Source organism: Palaemon carinicauda, chromosome 4, assembly GCF_036898095.1.
Source record: "Palaemon carinicauda isolate YSFRI2023 chromosome 4, ASM3689809v2, whole genome shotgun sequence".
Lineage (NCBI taxonomy): Eukaryota > Metazoa > Arthropoda > Malacostraca > Decapoda > Palaemonidae > Palaemon > Palaemon carinicauda.
The window spans coordinates 85319953-85339913 of record NC_090728.1 but is presented as its reverse complement, the minus strand read 5'-3'; the positions used below and the strand labels follow the sequence as shown (position 1 = coordinate 85339913).

At 41.4% G+C, this 19961-nt stretch overlaps 1 protein-coding gene across 1 annotated transcript in view; it reads left to right on the top strand.

Moving 5' to 3' along the window:
* Positions 1-19961, top strand: part of LOC137640041 (WD repeat-containing protein 43) — a 134296-nt gene that overhangs the window by 95823 nt on the left and 18512 nt on the right. The window contains exons 8-9 of the mRNA XM_068372421.1: positions 13893-14039; positions 19507-19658. Of these exons, the coding sequence (XP_068228522.1) occupies positions 13893-14039; positions 19507-19658 (299 nt within the window). The remainder of the gene's footprint in view (positions 1-13892; positions 14040-19506; positions 19659-19961) is intronic.

The following is a 19961-nucleotide window of genomic DNA, read 5'->3' as shown; positions in this document are numbered from 1 at the left end:
AACTTTATCTGTTTATAGAATATTCGCTATAAAAGTTAGGCACTATAAGAATCTTTTGAATCTGAATGATATGGTTCATCAGTGAAAAGGCCAAAATCTTCATCACTTGATTCTTCTCCGAGGGTTCTTATAGAATTACCTGAAGACTTGCAGGCAACATATGTCCTTCTGACTGCACTGGCTCGATGAAGTCTCCAGAAATAGGCCAACCATTATCTTTTGTTGGAGTAGCTATTTTTGGCATATTTATGGGAGCCTGATTGAGCTGAGCCACCCTGAAATGTCTGCTTGTTTCCTTTTTATATTCTTCCTTTCAAATGGAAAATTACTTTTTTAAAAGTAATTTTTCTCATCTTGAAAAGAGTTACACTTTAATCCATGGAGATTTACTGCTGCCTTACTTGTCTTAATCCATGAACATCATTTGTAGCAAAAGAACCATAAAAGAAAAAAAAACATGAAGCTTTAGCATCCATTACACATCACACAAAAGGCTTACAAACAGAAGATAAAAGTAGAAGAAAATACCACATGTATGTATTCTTGGACTTTGGACCAGGGATCTAGAACATCTTTATGACATATCAATCATCCCTTCTCCATACTTATAAAAAAAACTCTCTCTCTCTCTCTCTCTCTCTCTCTCTCTCTCTCTCTCTCTCTCTCTCTCTCTCTCTCTCTCTCTCTCTCTCTCCCTCCTCATCTCTCACTCTCTCCTCTCTCTCTCTCTCTCTCTCTCTCTCTCTCTCTCTCTCTCTCTCTCTCTCTCTCTCTCTCTCTTCTCTCTCTCTCTCTCACTCTCTCTCTCTCTCTCTCTCTCTCTCTCTCTCTCTCTCTCTCTCTCTCTTCTCTCTCTCTCTCTCACTCTCTCTCTCCTCTCTCTCTCTCTCTCTCTCTCTCTCTCTCTCTCTCTCTCTCTCTCTCTCTCTCATCTCTCTCTCTCTCCTCTCTCTCTCTCTCTCTCTCTCTCGTCTCTCCTCTCCTCTCTCTCTCTCTCTCTCTCTCTCCTCTCTCTCTCTCTCTCCTCTCTCTCTCTCTCTCTCTCTCTCTACCTCTCTCTCTCTCTCTCTCTCTCTCTCTCTCTCTCTCTCTCACTCTCTCTCTCTCTCTCTCTCTCCTCTCTCTCTCTCTCTCTCTCTCTCCTCTCTCTCTCTCTCTCTCTCTCTCTCTCTCTCTCTCTCTCAGGAGTTTGACATGATAATAGAAAAAATAGATGATATATGTAGAAACCATAAAGACTGGAATATACTCCTATCCGGAGATTTTGACTTTCCTTTCGTGGATTGGAAAGAACGGATAGAAGAAAGTGGTTGTATGTACACATATAAAAAAGAGAGTAATAGTAGCGCAGAAGATAAGAGGCAATTTGAAAAGCTTCAAGATATGCTATTAGAAACATAATATGCAACAAATAAACCACATTCCAACAAGAAAGGAAAATGTCCTAGATCTAGTATTTGTGAATGAGGTGAATTATGTTAAAGAAATAATAGTGTATAACACGGGAATTTCAGACCACAATGTCATAGAATTGATAGTTCATTCCAAAGCAAGTGATCACAGAATTAATAAAAGCACAAAACTTTGGGAAGGATATGGAAAATATAACTTCTACAGTAAGAATATAAAATGGTCAGAAATAAATGAAGAACTGAATAAAGAATGGAAAAATGTATTTATAAGTGATAATATACAGGTAAATACGGACATACTGTACAAAATACTGGAGAAAATTGTTGAAAAATATGTACCCGAAAAAAAACAATAAACAAAAGACGTGCATACCAAGAGACAGAAGGATCTTATTTCAGAAAATTAGAAAGTGGAAGAAAAATCTTGCATAAGAAAAAAAATGTGTGGAAATGAGGGAAATAAAATGTAAGATAGAAAATGCAGAACAAAAGATTATACAGTCGAAAGAAAATGAAAAAAGGGACTTATAAGAAAGGACACTTCAAAATATAAAAAGAAACCCCAAAGTACTTTACTCCTATGCAAAAACATGAATAAAAGGAGAATAGAAATAGGCCCTCTAAGAATTGAAGGACGGCTAACGAATGAAAAAAACGAAATATGCAACATATTAGCAGAAAAATATAAGAGTGAGTTCACCGCCAAGAATTGCGAATGAGAATAATGAAACAGAAATGAGAGAAGAAAATGTTGTATATCTAACGGATATAGATATTAATGAAGCAGATATTGTCACGGCTATAAACGAAATTAAAAATGGATCGGCAGCTGGACCAGATGGAGTTCAGCGATTTTGTTAAAAAAAAACTGCAAACACTATCGCGAAGCCGCTTGCAATACTGCTAAGACAGAGTGTAGATATGAGCGAGATATATGTTAAACATAAATTAGCTTATATAACCCCTATCTTCAAAAGTGGATCAAGACTAGAGGCAAGCAATTATAGACCTGTTAGTCTAACAATCACATATTATGAAAGTGTATGAGAGGGTAATAAAAAAGAAAATAATGAACCATTTGGTCAAAAATAATTTGTTTAATATGGGTCAACACGGTTTCGTACCTGGAAAAAGTACACAGACCCAACTGATAGCACACTATGAAAACATATACAATAATATGATAAATGAAAAAGACACAGATGTGATCTCTCTAGATTTTGCAAAAGCCTTTGACAAGGTAGACCATAACATATTGGAGAAAAAAAGGAGAAAGCATAATATTGTGGGAAAGATAGGAAAATGGGTAAAAGAATTCCTGCAAAACAGAAAACAGATAGTGGTTGCAAATGACGAGAAATCAGATGAAGCCCAGGTAATATCTGGTGTGCCCCAAGGTACGGTATTAGCTGCACTGCTATTTGTTATTATGATCTCAGACATAGACTGTGATGTTGAAAACTCCGTAGTGAGAAGTTTCGCCGATGACCACAAGAATAAGTAGAGAAATTACTTGTGATGAAGATAGGAACTCACTACAAAGAGATCTAAACAAAATATATGCATGGGCGGAGATAAATAGGATGGTATTTAACTCCGATAAATTCGAATCAATAAATTATGGAAACAGAGAAGGAATGGTGTATGCATACAAGGGACCTAATAATGAGACAATCACAAACAAGGAAGCAATTAAAGACCTTGGTGTAATTTTAAATAGGAATATGTTATGCAACGACCAAATAGCAACACTGTTGGCTAAATGTAAAGCAAAAAATGGGAATGTTATTCAGACACTTTAAAACAAGAAAAGCTGAACACATGATTATGCTTTACAAAACTTATGTGCGTAGTACACTCGAGTACTGCAATGTGATATGGTACCACCACTACCAAAAGGATATTGCGCAAATAGAGAGTGTACAAAGGTCCTATACTGCTAGAATAGAAGTTAAAGGACCTTGACTACTGGGAAAGACTGCAATTTTTAAAACTATACAGTCTAGAAAGGAGAAGAGAACGCTACATGATAATACAAGCATGGAAGCAAATAGAAGGAATTGCTGAAAACATCATGGAGCTTAAAATATCAGAAAGAGCAAGCCGAGGTAGATTAATAGTGCCAAAAAGCATTCCAGGTAAACTGAGAAAGGCGCACAGGACATTAATCCACTACGCACCAGCATCGATAATGCAGCGACTATTTAATGTGCTGCCAGCTCATCTAAGAAACATATCAGGAGTGAGCGTAGATGTGTTTAAGAATCAGCTCGATAAATACCTAAGATGCATCCCAGACCATCCAAGACTGGAAGATGCAAAATACACCGGAAGATGCATTAGCAACGCTCTGGTGGATATACGAGGTGCCTCACACTGAGGACCTGGGGGAACCCAAACAAGAAATAAGGCAATAAGGTAAGGCTCTCTCTCTCTCTCTCTCTCTCTCTCTCTCTCTCATCTCTCTCTCTCTCTCTCTCTCTCTCTCTCTCTCTCTCTTTCTCTCTCTCTCTCTCTCTCTCTCTCTCTCTCAAAATACTTTGGACCGAGAATTGGACTTGTATTCTAGATGGGGTCTTACTAGTGATGTGCTACAGCTGTAGTACAGTGCCTTTGTTTCTACAGCTGTAGTACAGTGCCTTTGTTTCTACAGCTGTAGTACAGTGCCTTTGTTTCTACAGCTGTAGTACAGTGCCTTTGTTTCTACAGCTGTAGTACAGTGCCTTTGTTTTTCTGTATTTGAATTGTCTCCTTATGCTCCGTCGCTCGTGTTCATCAAAGTTTTCGTGGACTTAGTGTACTTGTGTGGATCTCGTATTCCTCTATCTCTAATTATAATTATAGAATCTCTGCAAGTGCAGCGTCATTGCCCAAGTGGATGGTAAACTCTGTACAGCTTTTTTGTCCACGTAGAAGACGATCCCCACGTGATGTGTACTTCGTTTTGTGGCTGTGTGCGTTCTCAGAACTACATGTGTGATGAGTGTGTGGGCTGGAGTGATGCTTACTGGGCCAAGATGGCCACAAAGAAAAAGAAGAAAGTCAAGAGGGACAAGTCGCCCTCAAGAAAGGACTGTGGTTCTCACGCTTCTTCAGTCTGTTCGTCTTGTGCTAAGCGGCACGGGTCCCTGTCTGTCTCCTGGATTACCCGCATTAGCGGAGGAAGTTACCTTTGGGTCAGAGAGAAGTTCTTGTCCTTGCCTTTACTTTCTCCGGAGAGGACCACATAGAGGGTTGTTGGCATGTTAAAGGCAGTAATGTCTAAATGTGAGTGCCTGCTCCAGAGTTGCTGCCGATGGCGTGGTAAGGACAACTAGACCTTATAGGTCATCATAGCTGCCAACCCTCCTCACGGCGCGGCCTTACGGCCTTATATCCGTCGCCAGTGACCGGCTCCTCTGCTCTTTCGCATGCAGAGGAGCCGCCCTCCACCTTCGGGCTGGCATCCTTAACCTCTGCTCAACGTCTCCCTGCATCTGATCTAACCTCGAGGGAGCAAGAAGCCTTTTCAGGCACCCCCACGAACACTGTTCAGGTCCCCCCTAAGGGATCCTTTTCCAGAATGGGGAACTACGGACCCGGTCCCCCAGATCCTTTGGGATGATTTTCTCCTGTTAGATGACGTCACCTGTCCTCCCCGGTCAAGGACCGACCCATGGAGGGGAAGAACAGAGGACCGTGTGGGGGGACATCATCATTCTAGACCTCGCTTCTACAGCTTTGGTTCTTTGGATCCTGCCCCAGAACTGAAGCGGAGCTAAAGAGAAGAGGACCGCTGGGATATGCGATCTCCGGATCCATAGCTAGTTACATCGAGTGGGGTTCCCAAAACCCAACAAGTGTGCTTCGAAGGGTGGCATTGCGAGACCACCAGAAGCACGAGGTGGTAGAAGAAGTGTTGTTCTTCCGGAGGGTGTTGGATCTGATAAGGATACTCAACAATTTACCCGATCTCGCTCCGATGCAGGTTTGGCCCCACAGCTCCCGTCTGGAACGCTGGTTTGGATCCCCTTGGGAGGCAAGGCCCTCCCTGGTTCTACTCCTCTCGCAGGACATCAGACAGTCACTCGAGAGGATCACCACGTAGCCGAAAGGAACGAATAGGCGCCATGGTGCACTAAAGTTTTTACCCTTTCCGGAGGTGAAACACAGGCGGTTCTACACTCCGGATGGGATCTCCCAGGTACATCAGCCATCAGAAGGGAACCTGGCTGCCTTGGCCCCCGGTTCCACAGAGGATTGATAGACTGTCAGGTGGGGCCGTGAGCTTCACGGTCCAGGAGGTGACAGCCATGGAAGCGGCCGCATGGGTCTCTGGAGACGCGGCTTCTTGGCTAGACATCTGGTCCATGGGCCTGGTTTCCTTCACCCTAGAGAAAAATGTGAGGAGCGGCCGGGCAAAGGAGCAGTTCATGGAATTGGCAGTCTCTGGGTCGAGGGGCGTAGCCTTCGTGGTGTGCTAGTCGTACACCACAGCATTGAACTGGGTCCTGCGCTGGAGGACCCCTCCATAGGATGCTAAAGAAACTCCTGGACACGGAGCGAATGACTCAAAGCGACGCCCCCATCGTCAGGGAGGCTCTCTTCCGGAGGACCTGGACAAGTGGAGGAAGGAGAGTCGTGACGGGAGGCTTCACAGGGTGTCCGCATCGTTGTCATCTTTGTCTTCACGCCCCTAATACCAGCCTCGAGATCACAGCAGGGCCAGAGCCCAGGCAGGTGGGCGACCTTCTATGCCAACAGTCCAAGCTTCGTCCTCCTCCCATTAGGCCCCTCTGACTCGGCCTCGGACGGTAGTAGGCATAGAGCCCCAGCAAACTGAGGGGCACGTAGCAGCCGCTTCTTCAAGCGGAAGTAGGGGGCAAGGCCCCTCTCCCCTGTGCCCTCCAGCTGTAGGGGTATGCCTCAATACAAAGTGGAGAAATTGGGCGAAGGAAGGAGCAGATCAGTGGACGGTGCAAGTGTTGAAGGAATGTTACCGAATCCCCTTCAAGGGCTCCACGCCTCCCTTGATGTGGGGCCTCAAGGCCTTCTTCTTACTCCCCAAGGAGGAAAACATGTCAGAGGTCCTTAGAAAGAGAAATTCAAGACCTGCTCCTCAAAAGGGGCTAACTAGGTTGTGCCCCGACCTGCCGGCCTTCTTCAGCCGCCTGTTCCTGGTGAAAAAGGCCTCGGGTAGTTGGCGTCCAGTCATCAATCTCTCGGCCTCAACCGCTTTGTCACCAAGACCGCGTTCAAGGTGGAAACGGCTAAGACAGTCCTGGAAGCTATCATAGAAGAGGATTTCATGCTATCCCTAGACTTCAAGGACTCATGTTTCCAGATTCCAGTGCACCCGTCTAGCAGGAAGTTCCTCTGGTTCAATTGGGGAGAAGAGGTCTTCCAGTTCTGCACCCTCTGCTTTGGCTTGTCGACTGCACTTCAGGTCTTTACCAGAGTCTTTTCCCTGGTCTCCCAGTGGCCCCACAAGAGAGAGATTAGACTTCTGAGGTACAGTCATACCTCTCTTCACGAAAGAATCTGCTTATGAAATTTTCACTCTGGGAAACGAGATGCGAAGATTTTTCTTACTCACATTGCAAAAAATGTTTCATGATAAGAAAAGAGATTTGCCAGCCAGGCTGAGAATGAAATAGTCACCTATAAAAAAAGTTGACGAAAATGGGTTTACACAATAGAAAATGTATCTCTGTAGTAAGGGTAACTATAATAGTACAGTACATATGGTACTGTATATTGTGCATATGTACAGTACATATGGTACTGTATATTGAGCATATGTACAGTATTGTACTGTACAGTATGTATTGTATTATTTTCCATTTATTGCATTATGTTCTAATAACTACTTAATTTACAAGTATTAATAATTAGTTTAGGTATATTGAATGCTTCAAATGTATTTGGCTGCACAGTGTTTCATTGTGGTTATACTGAAGCCTTATTATAAAATTTCATGTGGTGGTTTTGTAGGGTTTGGAAAGAATGAGACAATTTACATGTAAAATGTGACTTATAACACAAAAATTTCACAGAATGAAAGCCACTCCAGAACAAAGTAATTTCTTGTTGTGAGGCATCACTGGATCTCGACGACTGGTTACTCCTCCCGAGTCCAGAGAGCTGTTGTCAGAGCAGAGGGACGAATTGGTGGCCTTCTGCACGGAACTGTGGGTGGTGTTCAACTGGGAGTATTCGCAGCCCTCACCTACCACGAGGGCAGTGTACCTGGTCATGGAAATATGCTCCGTACAAGTCAGGACCTTTGTGACAAAGGAGAGGATCGAGAATCTAGAGGATTGGGTGAAGTCTTTCATCAGGGGAGAACCGGCATCATCAAAGGAGTGGCAGAGACTGGTAGGCCACCTGTTTTTCCTGGAGAAGCTCGTTCCCAAGGGAAGGTTGATTCTATGCCCAACCCAGTGGGACCTGAAAGTGGTACAGGCCCTAGCAATCCAGTGTCTGTCAGCAAAGCTTTCCCCCTTCCAGGGAAGCAGTCAAGTGGTGGTTGGATCCTAGGAACACCCGGGCAGGGGTTTTACTATTGGTTTCTCTTTCGGAAGTCCTTTTCCTGGACGCATCCAGGGAGGGATGGTGAACCCACCTGCTGGACGAAACGGCCAAAGGTCATTGGTCCCTGGAGGAGCAGATCCTCAATATAAATGAGTTCGAGCTTCTGGCAGTATAGAAGGCTCTCATTGTCTTGGGAAGCTCATTAGTGGAAAGAAGGATAGCCCTGATGAGCGATAATGCCACCGTCGTCCCCTACATCAAGAAATAGGCGGCCTGTGCTCCCGCCGGATCTACGACTTGGTGATAAAAATTCTATCCAGAGCCGTGGACAAAGCCATCTCTCTGACGGCCAGGTACATCCCAGGGAAGAGGAACGTCGTCACAGACGGTCTCAGCATTAAGGGTCAAGTGTTGCCGGGGGAATGGTCCCTTCAGCCGAAGGTGACAAGGGCAGTGATAGAGAAGTGGAGCTCGCCGTGCCTGGACCTTTTTGCAACAAGGCTGAACGGGAAGCTGCCAGTCTTCTGTTCCCCAGTGCCGGACCTAACAGCTGCTCTGAAAGATGCGTTTCAACATCCGTGGGACGGCCTCGATGTGTACAGCTTCCCCCCATTCACCCTTCTGCGGTAGACCTTAAACCCCTTTTTGAGGGCAAAGCAAGCAAAGATAACTCTGATAGCCCCGTGGGGGCCCGAAAGGGAGTGGTTCATGGACCTGAAGGCGTTGGCAGTGGAAACCCCGTGGCCCCCTACCTCTACAAAGAGACCTGGTAAGACAACCTCACTTCCAGAGGTTCCACAAAGGTTTCCAAAACCTCTCCTTTCATGCTTGGAAACTATCCAGCATTTGCTAAGGAGGGAGGGGCACTCCAAGAGGGCAGCAGCCCAGATGACCTCGAACCTCAGACAATCCTCGAGAGCCATATACAGTAGGGTCCCGAATTACACGTGTTCTAATTACGCGATTCCTCAATTACGCGATCGATAGTTTTTAAAAATTAATTTTCCTGTATTTGCGAGGAGCATTCTAAATCCGCGAGTCAAGCACCGCGAAGCGTAGGAAATCTATTGTTTTCTTAATTGTACTGGGGGGGGGGGTGATGGTTCCCCGATGTCTGAGAAGGGGGGGGGGGGAGAATGTGAGAGAAAGATTTCTGTTCAAACATTTTAAGACTAGTTTTGGATGAAAAATGTTAAGGTTTGCCCATCTGTTGTGTGAACTTGTCGCTAGGCCTAGCCTAACTGTCCAACACCTATATGTATAATATTCCATATTTGTACTAATTAATTTTTATACTTATGTTGTGATTATGGTGAAAAATCCTTATTCATTAAACTTTAAATTAAAAACCATCAAAATAAAGACTATTTTATATCATGCTACTGCCAAACATGTCACCACAACCAAACCCATTACTTTGTTTAGTACATTCCATCGCTGATCATAACGAACTCGCTAACCAATTTTAACATCTGTCTATAGGTTAACTTTTGCGGCAAAAGATATCTTACCAGGTACTATGTAATAATAATGTTAGAAAATCAAAATATATGAAATATGAGCAATTTTATTTCGTGTTGTTTTTTTTTTTTTCCTAGAAAACGCCTTCTTAAAAGGAAAACGTTTTTTTTTACGTTTCATCGTCGATCATAAACGCATTTACTCCTGAAAGTGATATTGAAGAGCTTTTACTAAAGATGTTATTATAAATAAAGATTATAAATTGGTGGTAAAATATCTATAATTAAAGTGTAGCAGCATCAAGAAATGTTGGGGTTCGCCCTTTACATAAGAATGTACTGTACATTGGATTAGACAGAACGTAGAAAAAATCAATTAGGGAAAAATCGGTATTCGATATCCTCTTCATCAGCATCGTCATTCGTCAATCGGGCTTTTTATTTTTTTTTATTCTCAGTCGCTAACTAGTTATCGCACTGCCAAGATCTGCACACATTCCGATAATTCACATTTGAAGGTTTTCTGGGAGAGGATGGATAGAGAAAATACCGAACTATATAAAATGTTTTTTTTAACCTGTTAAGCGTCACCCACGTGATAAACCGTTCACCACGATCTACTCGGTACCGCCTTCAACTGTAATTCCGTTCATGACTTTAATTGCCTTTTACAAGCCGTCAGTCTCGTGATGTTACTTTACTCGTATAGTAAGTATAGGATCACCACTTGGCAACACTCTCAGCATATGGGGACTGAATAGAAACTTATATGATGTCTGGCAACTATTTTTCTGAAGGTAGCTTGATGTTACAAAACTGTGGTTTGAACTGGTTTCCTATCAGTGCGCTCGGGCGTTCATGCATAAGTGGTTATTTGTTGTTCCTTTTGTAATGAAAGGTCTAAAGAGGAAGGTTATTTCTTTAGATGAAATAAATGATATTCTTGTTGTGGATTTTGATAATGATAACCTGTTTGATAATGAGAGCACTAGTTCTGAATCCTCCAGTGATGAGTATATTGAAGAAACAAAGTTTTCTTTCGATGTCGAAAGCGAAAATGACTTCTCATTACCGAATGACTGGACAACGAAATTTCACAAAACTATAAAGGGAAAGGAAACGCAGAGAGAGAGAGAGAGAGAGAGAGAGAGAGAGAGAGAGAGAGAGAGAGAGAGAGAGAGAGAGAGAGAGAATAAAGTGGATAAATAATGTACAAATGTATGACGAACATATTTGAAAACTATACAGGAAACGATATGAAGAGAGAGAGAGAGAGAGAGAGAGAGAGAGAGAGAGAGAGAGAGAGAGAGAGAGAGAGAGAGAGACCTATTCCTTTCCTTTTGTTGCTTATCCAGGCGTAAGATTTACGATTGAAGATAAAAAGAACCCATTAGAATATTCAGTATTATGTAGCCATTTGAAATTAAATAATAGTAGTATTAATTGTTTTTTTTACTCAACCATTTAATTAATATCCCTACTTTTAACTATAATTACGAATTATAAGCATAAAGAAATTATATTAACTTTGAAAAATTATCATTAGTGAAATGACCGCTCAGGGCAAAAAAAAGCGTGATTATCGTACAGCAGCCTAGTGCACACTTGCGCCTAGTGGCCGTGTTTACGTGTGGGAGTGTCATCATGGATATACAGTACTATACTGTAATTTTTAACTATTGCTAGATACGTACTGTATCAAACCTTGAAAACCCTTTTTTGTTTTTTGTATCTATAGGAAATAATTCTACATCATTCGGAAAATACTGAAAACAGTAAGCTATGCATAGTACAGTAGTAAATACTACAGTCATATAAAATTATCAAAACTTTAACAACTTTTTATTGTTTTATTTATCCATAAAAGAAATTTTGTACAGTATTTTATAAAAAAAATCTATAAGAAGGATTTCTTACAGTATTGTTAAGATAAAAGCTACAGTATATATATATATATATATATATATATATATATATATATATATATATATGTTTTATATATATATATAATATATACATACACACATACATACACACACACAGTGTATATACAGTATATATATAGCTAGAAAGCTAGAAATGGAGTGAAAAAAAAAATTGACGGGTAGGTTGCTGTTTGCCGCCATGATGTGTTTCGAAATATACGAATTTCCAATTACACGAGGCCTTTCATCGACCAAATTCTCGCATAATTCGGGACCCTACTGTACCAGGTAAGAAGGACGACCTTTGGCAAACAATGCAACAAGGAGAGCATTCAGCCCCTCAAGGCCTTAGTCCTTGTCATCGCGGTTTTCCTGGTGCCCCTACGACTCGACCGGGGCATCTCAGTACCAGCAGTAAAGGGATTCTGAGAACCCCTGACCCAGGTTTTCCTCCTCAAGGGCTTTACTAAGCTCCTCCAAGTGCCTCTTGATGCTGGTTTAAAGGTTTAAGCAGTCCTGCCCCCCCAGGACTCTCAAGGTTCCCACACGGGACATCGTCAAAGTCCTTGACGCCATGAAGAAGCCTTCATTCGAATCCCTGAGAAAAATTACTGACAAGGAGCTGACCCTGAAGACGCTTATCCTCCTTGCCCTGGCCTCGGCCAAGAGGGTAGGCGAGCTGCACGGTTTCTCAGCGGACGTCTCCCATTCTCACAGGTGGAAGGAGTTGTTCTTCAAGTTTGCTCCCTCCTTCGTGGCGAAGAAACAGAACCTGGCGATAGATAACCCCTGCTTCAACGAGTTCGCCCTCCCTGCTATTCCCAGGACAGATAACCCAGAAGACCTCTTTTGCTCAGTGAGTTCCGTGCGGAAATATCTCTCAAAGACCTTTGCCCTCCGACCAGCTATCAGGGGGTTCGTGACTACGGGTATTGTGAAGAAGGCAGTCTCAAAGATTACAATCTCCTTCTGGCTCCGGGAGACGATCAGAAGGGCGTACCTGACGAAGGGTGAAGTCTCTCCCAGATCCGCCAAACCTCACGACTTACAGGGCATCGGCACTTCGTTGGCCTTTGAGAGGAACATGGCGGTCAGCCACACCCTGAGGGCAGGTGTATGGACAAGACAATTAACCTTCACGACCCACTACCTTAAGGACTGCTCCCTCAAGTCACTGGAGGGCTTCAAGCTTGGTCCTGTCGTGGTCGCCCAGCAGAGGATCTAAGGGCATCCACATTCAACACAGTCCGGATGGAACGGCGAGGGGTAGAGCATCTCAAATCCCTATCCCCTCAGCCTAACATGGAAGGGCCCAGAAGAAAGATGTCCTCTGGGTGAGTGTTACTTTTCTAAACCTACGTTTCTTAATACCTTTTGACTTTTTCCTTGACAGTCCTTGCCTCTTTCGCAGCTCGCTCACCTCTTGCACGGGTCTATTTTCCCGCCTCCTAATTCTGAGGCTCCTATTTTTGGGATGTAGTAAGGTTTTGTGTCGGAACAAATGACATTTTTTAAGAAAATTGTATTTTTCCTGACATACTTACCACGTCCCAATAACGTAATTGCTCCTCATCCGTCCCCACTATAGACCCCATCCATCCCCACTATAGACCCAGCTGTCATATGCTCTTTCCTTGGGAACAGAGTAGAATGGTTAATGGCGACCTCTAGGGCATGCTGGGAAACGAGAGGTCAGGGTTGCGCAGGTGAGAAGCGGGTGTTCGGGGGTATGGCCTGTTAGGAGAGAAAACTCTGGTCAGAGAGCTGACGCTGAGGGTATATCCTATCTTTTTGGATGTGGCATGTGGCAAGTAAGTTAGGAAAAATACAATTTTCTTAGAAATTGTCATATTTTGAAAAAAGTTGCATGTAACTATAAACAAATCCTTTCCCACTATCAGCGTGTCTGGTTTTTAATACTCTCACAGAGAGAGAAAGAGTGTGTGTATGTATGTGTGGAGAGAGAGAGTGTGTGTGTGTGTGTGTGTGTGTGTGTGTGTTTAGAATAGAAGTAGAACTTAAATCCAGATAACTAAAGACAAGATGTTCAAGATCCTTGAAATTAGGTGTAGATACAATAATGTGGCAGAAAACAATAGGCCCCTTATTTTATATAACATGAGTAAAGAAAGTGTATAATTTATTGTTGCAAGTAAAGAGAAGATATGAAAATTAATCTTGTAGGTGAGAGTGGAATATTTTGTCAGATGTGGAAACAAAAGAGGAGAATGTTACCCTGTTCATTGTGCATGCAAGCTAATGAAAGCGCTTGATCTTAAAGTTCAGGGTACTGTTGACTACCCATTGGTAGTATTTCTCAGACTTTTAGAAACCTTATAGTTTTGTAAAAAAAAAAAAAAAAAAAAAAAATTCCAGAATAATATGTAAAGAAATTTATAGATATTTAGACTTTGTTTCATTTATATTTGGTGCTTGCGGTACTAATGTATTATTAATGTTGTTTCTTATGAATTGAAGACCTCAACATGATTTTATGGCGGAATGTTCTATCTAAATATTATTAGTAGAGCAAGATATTTGAGTTTATATAGTGGTAAAATATTTTTTATTCTTTTTTACAGAAAGGGAAGGCCAAGAGAAAAAGGGGCGATGACAATGTAGCATCATTGCCAATGGAAGAAAGATTAAATGTTCTGGCTTTGGATACTACTGGTACTCAGGGGACATCATTCTCTGGGACAGATGATTTTGCTCAGATATTACTACAGGTAGGTTTAATTTTCTGGTTTTGTCACTCTAATGCTTATAAGGTAGGATTTGAATTTTAAAATATATTGATACATGGGTAGAATTATAATATTGTATGGGTAATTGGTGTTCAGATTAGAAGATTTACTTCTATGTAAATTATTTGTTTGTTGGCTAAATGGTAGAACTATTTGATACTTTTTTTTTTTTTTTGTGGGGGGGGGGGGAATAGGGTCAAATTTTAGATCCATATACTACAATTTTTCTTATTAAAAATCTTTATATCCAAATTTTCAAGAGTTTGCTGCAATCTTTTGATTAATTTACTGTACTATTATACAGACATACATACATATACCAAGGCACTTTCCCCAATTTTGGGGGATAGCTGACATCAAACAAATGAAACAAAAAAGGGGACCTCTCCTCTTTACATTCCTCCCAGCCTAACAAAGGACTCAACCAAGTTCGGCTGGTACTGCTAGGGTGCCACATCCCACCCTCCCCTGTTATCCACCACAGATGAAGCTTCATAAAGCTGAATCCCCTACTGCTCTTACCTCCGCGGTCATCCAAGGAAGCAGCAGGGCCTACCGGAACTGCGTCACAATCGCTTGCCATTCATTCCTATTTCTAGCACGTTCTCTTGCCTCTCTCATATCTATCCTCCTATCAACCAGAGCTTCCTTCACTCCGTCCATCCACCTAAACCTTGTCCTTCCTCTTGTACTTCTCCCATCAACTCTTGCATTCATCACCTTCTTTAGCAAACAGCCATTTTCAATTCTCTCAACGTGGCCAAACCACCTCACATTCAAATCCACTCTAGCTGCTAACTCATTACTTACACCCGTTCTCACCCTCACTACTCCGTTCCTAAACCTATCTACTCGAAATACACCAGCCATACTCCTTAAACACTGCTTCTCAAACACATTCAATTTCTGTCTTACCGTCACTTTCATTCCCCATAATTCCGATCCATACATCACAGTTGGTACAATCACTTTCTCGTACAGAACTCTCTTTACATTCATGCCCAACCCTCTAATTTTTACTACTCCCTTAACTGCCCCCAACACTTTGCATCATTCATTCACACTCTTGACGTACATCTGCTTCCACTCCAGCATTTGCTGCAACAACAGACACCCCAAGTACTTAAACTGATCCACCTCCTCAAGTAACTGTCCATTCAACATGACATTCAACCTCCCACCACCTTCCCTTCTCGTACATCTCATAACCTTACTCTTACCCACATTAACTCTCAACTTCCTTCTCTCACACACCCTTTCAAATTCTGTCACTAATCTGCCAAGCTTCTCTTCCGCGTCTGCAACCAATACAGTATCATCTGTAAACAACAACTGATTTACCTCCCATTCATGGTCATTCTTGTCTACCAGTTTCAATCCTCGTCCAAGCACTCGAGCATTCACCTCTCTCACCACTCCATCAACATACAAGTTAAACAACCACGGCAACATTACACATCCCTGTCTCAGCCCCACTCTCACCGAAAACCAATCGCTCACTTCATTTCCTATCCTAACACATGCTTTACTACCTTTGTAGAAACTTTTCACTGCTTGCAACAACCTTCCACCAGCTTCATATAACCTCATCACATTCCACATTGCTTCCCTATCAACTCTATCATACGCTTTCTCCAGATCCATAAACGCAACATACACCTCCTTACCTTTTGCTAAATATTTCTTGCATATCTTCCTAACTGTAAAAATCTAATTCATACACCCCCTACCTCTTCTAAAACCACCCTGTACTTCTAAGATTGCATTCTCTGTTTTATCCTTAATCCTATCTATCAGTACTCTACTATACACTTTTCTAACTACACTCAACAAACTAATACCCCTTGAATTACAACACTCATGCACATCTCCCTTACCCTTATATAGTGGTACAATACACGCACAAACCCAATCTACTGGTACCATTGACAACACAAAACACATATTAAACAATCTCACCAACCATTCAAGTACAGTCATACCCCCTTCCTTCACAGTCACACCCCCTTCCTTCAACATCTCAGCTCTCACACCATCCATACCAGATGCTTTTCCTACTCTCGTTTCATCTAGTGCTCTCCTCACTTCCTCTCTTGTAATCTCGCTCTCATTCTCATCTCCCATCACCAGCACCTCAACACCTGCAACAGCAATTATATCTGCCTCCCTATTATACTCAACATTCAGTAAATTTTCAAAGTACTCCGCCCACCTTATCCGTGCCTCTTCTCCTTTTAACAACCTTCCATTTCCATCTTTCACTGTCTCTTCAATTCTTGAACCAACCTTCCTTAGTCTCTTCAGTTCTTTCCAAAACTTTTTATTCTCTTCATATGAATGACCCAAATCCCTGACCCCACCTCAGGTCACCTGCCCTCTTTGCCTCACTTACCTTGCGCTTTACCTCCACATTTTTCTCTCTATAGCTTACTTCTCTACACTATTACTCTACCGCCATTCTTCAAAAGTCCTCTTTTTCTCTTCCACTTTTACTTTCACTCCTTCATTCCACCATTCACTGCCCTTCCTCATGCTGCCTCCAACAAACTTCTTGCCACACAAATCACTTGCAATCCCAACAAAATTTTCTTTTAATAACTTCCACTCCTCTAAATTACCATTTTCTCTTTTTTTTACTTCATAATATGACATTTTCAACCTCTCTTGATATTTACTTTTTACTCCCGGTTTTATTAGCTCTTCAACCCTCACTAGCTCCCTTCTACATCCACCTACTCTATTCCCCCACTCTTTTGCTACAACTAATTTTCCTTCCACCAAAAAATGATCAGACATACCGTTAGCCATACCCCTAAACACGTGCACGTCTTTCAATCTTCCAAACATTCTTTTAGTTATCAACACATAATCCATTAACACCCTTTCTACCACTCTTCCATTTGCCACTCTTATCCATGTATACTTTTTTTTATCATTCTTTTTGAAAAAGCTAAAACTTATCACCATCTCTTGTTCAACACACATATCTACCAGTATCTCACCTGGTACGCCATACTTCCCAATGACACCTACCTCTCCAGTGCCCACTCTAGCATTTAAGTCACCCATGACAACTACATAATTCCTTCTACACACCTAGTTAGTTCATTCCAGAACTCATTCCGCTCTTCACTTTTCTCACAACCTGGCCCACACGCACTGACAAAAGCCCAACATTCCCTACCTAACCTAACCCAACCCTCACCCACATTAACCTAGATGATATCTCCTTCCATTCCACTACTTTACCTGTCATCCATTCACTCAGCAATAAAGCCACACCTTCTCTTGCTCTTCCCCTTTCAATCCCAGACACTCTACCAGACATTTCACCAAACATCACTTCACCTTTCCCTTTTATCTTTGTCTCACACAAAGCCAATATATCCATCCTTCTATTCCTAAACATACTTCCAAAATCACATCGTTTACTCTCTATCGTACTACATCCACGCACATTCAAGCACCCCAAAACTAGAGTGCAGGGAGCAGTCACTCTCCCCCCAGCTCCACCTCTTTGATGTCTCACAGGGTTATAATACAGGAGAGGCGGTTCCCAGCCCCCTCGTCCCTTCCCCTTTAGTCGCCTCTTATGACTCGCAGGGATAAGTTGGCGCTATTCTAATTGTATTTATGCCCCGCAGCCACAGGGGCCATAGTGGGTTATGAATTTTTTTTTTTCTTTCTTTTTTTTTACATGTCATGCTTTATCTGTTTTTTTTTTTTTTTTTTTTTGCTTGTTATTTTAACTCCAAATTTTTACACTAAGGTATCCTTTTCATGTAATCTGGGTATATATGGTTGTTCTAATGAAAAGCATTTTAGATCTGAACATGGTTTAGAGATCAGCACAAGAGAGGTTTATTGTTCTAAGAATATTCTATAGGATTTTAAGATTATCACGCTGATGAATCCCACATTATTTTGGAATCTTTTTATTGGAAGTATGGATCAGAACTTCTGATGTACCTCCTGATTATCATACTTCTATTTATGAACCAAGGCTTACAGTCAACCTTGGTACGATGTAATTAATTAGGCCAACTTGTAATAAACAAGTCATAACTGATGAGCCACTTCTTGTTCCTTTTGTTTCTGTATCAGAAATGAGCGAATAAGATTAGATTGTATAGCGTAATTGTTAATATAAATTAGTATCGCAGTACATGCCAGAAGTGTGGTGTATTTGTTTTTACCTTTGCCATGTAGCCAAGTGATTACGATCAGTCTTTTGGTTTCATAATAGGTAGCTTCAAAGCCCCTGCTGAGAGACACACTATTTGGGTTGTTTTGGGGAAGTTTTGAAGATAGAAATTGTTTCCACCACTGGTAGTTCAAGCGTACGATTTCTTAGTGATTCCTTTGCAAAAAAGGAATCAATGTAAATGGTAGCTTTGGAAAGGTTTAGGGTTAAAGGATATTATTGTTAATTATCTAGCATCATAACATTAGAGGATATACATTAGATGTTAGTTATCAGGCTGCTTTTACATACTAGTAACTTTTGTAATAGTAAACAACTTCAGTAAGTATGATGATTTTTACAATAGTAAAGGCAACTTAAGAATAATTTTTTAAAGTTTTTCCAACTTAATCAGAGTAATCAAACTTATTCTAGAGATAATGATATATAAGAGCAAGATTTGGGAGAGAGGTAAGAAAACTTGATGATGGATATAGTACATGAGAGTCAGCCCTAATTTTGCAGGAATTTCAAAGGTAAGGGATATTCTAAATTTAAAGCCAAGAGTACTGTAATAGATTAGGGAGTTAGATTCATCTGGTTACTATTTTCCCACCAACAGGTTAGTGTGTTAGTCAGCAATGGAACTTAAAGGTAAGATTCATCAAAATAAAAGGAATTTTGATATTAGAATTCATCATTTAGATACTAATTGGCCACACTATATCCCTCCTTCCCTCCGCTTTCAAGCTAGAGATCCTGTTGACTTCTGTATTATAAATACCAAAAAGTGGGAAGAGTTTCTGGCCCACCATGCATAGATTTCACCATGGGAACAGGCACCTGGTGGTTATTGGAGAGAAGGGTATAATATTTTTGTGAAACTTCCAAAAGCTCATACCTCTTAGATATAAGCAATTCGATCTAGGGGTAAGTAACGAAATACGTTTTATTGTTGAAATTTTGATTTTCCTTGTCTTTAAAATCTGAAGTCTCAGGTCAGGGTAAGGAAAGGCACTCACCTTTGGTTATGTGGGAATGGATAAATAATAATCCTTGTCGTTGGAAGTGAATTTTTTTTTAAAAATTGGATTTTGCCAACTTTATTGGGCATTTTTAACTTCCACATATAATTTTCTAAATTGATACTGAATGGTCAGCTGTGTACATGTGATGTGATGAATGAAAATTAGTTGGCAATCTGCAACTACTAATCGTGGGGTGTTTACAATCATGATGTAAATACTTACTTTACTTTATTTTCAGGGATTGCACAGTAAAGACCAGAATATTCTCAGAAATATTTTTGATGGTGGTGATGTGAAAGCAATCAATAAGACAGTCCGGCGACTTCCTGTCCAAGCAGTTGTTCCTCTCTTGGAACAGCTTGCAGTTGCCATAATGGGAAAGGGTCATAAGTAAGTATTGATACATTTATCGAACTTGTTTTTCAGGTTGGAATTATTTGATTTATTATTTTCTAGTAAAAGCAGTCACCCTTTTGAGGGGCTGCTTTAGAAAAAGAAGACAGCAATTACTTCCTAATTTATAACTTCTGAATTTAGGATGAATCATGTGTTAAGAAACCGATCATAGTGTTTTATGCTGTATTCTCCTATTATGAAGGAGTATCAACAGCCCCTCAACCCATACACACTTTACAATTTTATTCTATATAAAGGCCCTTCCATTCCACTCAACAGTACAACTACAAAACTGGG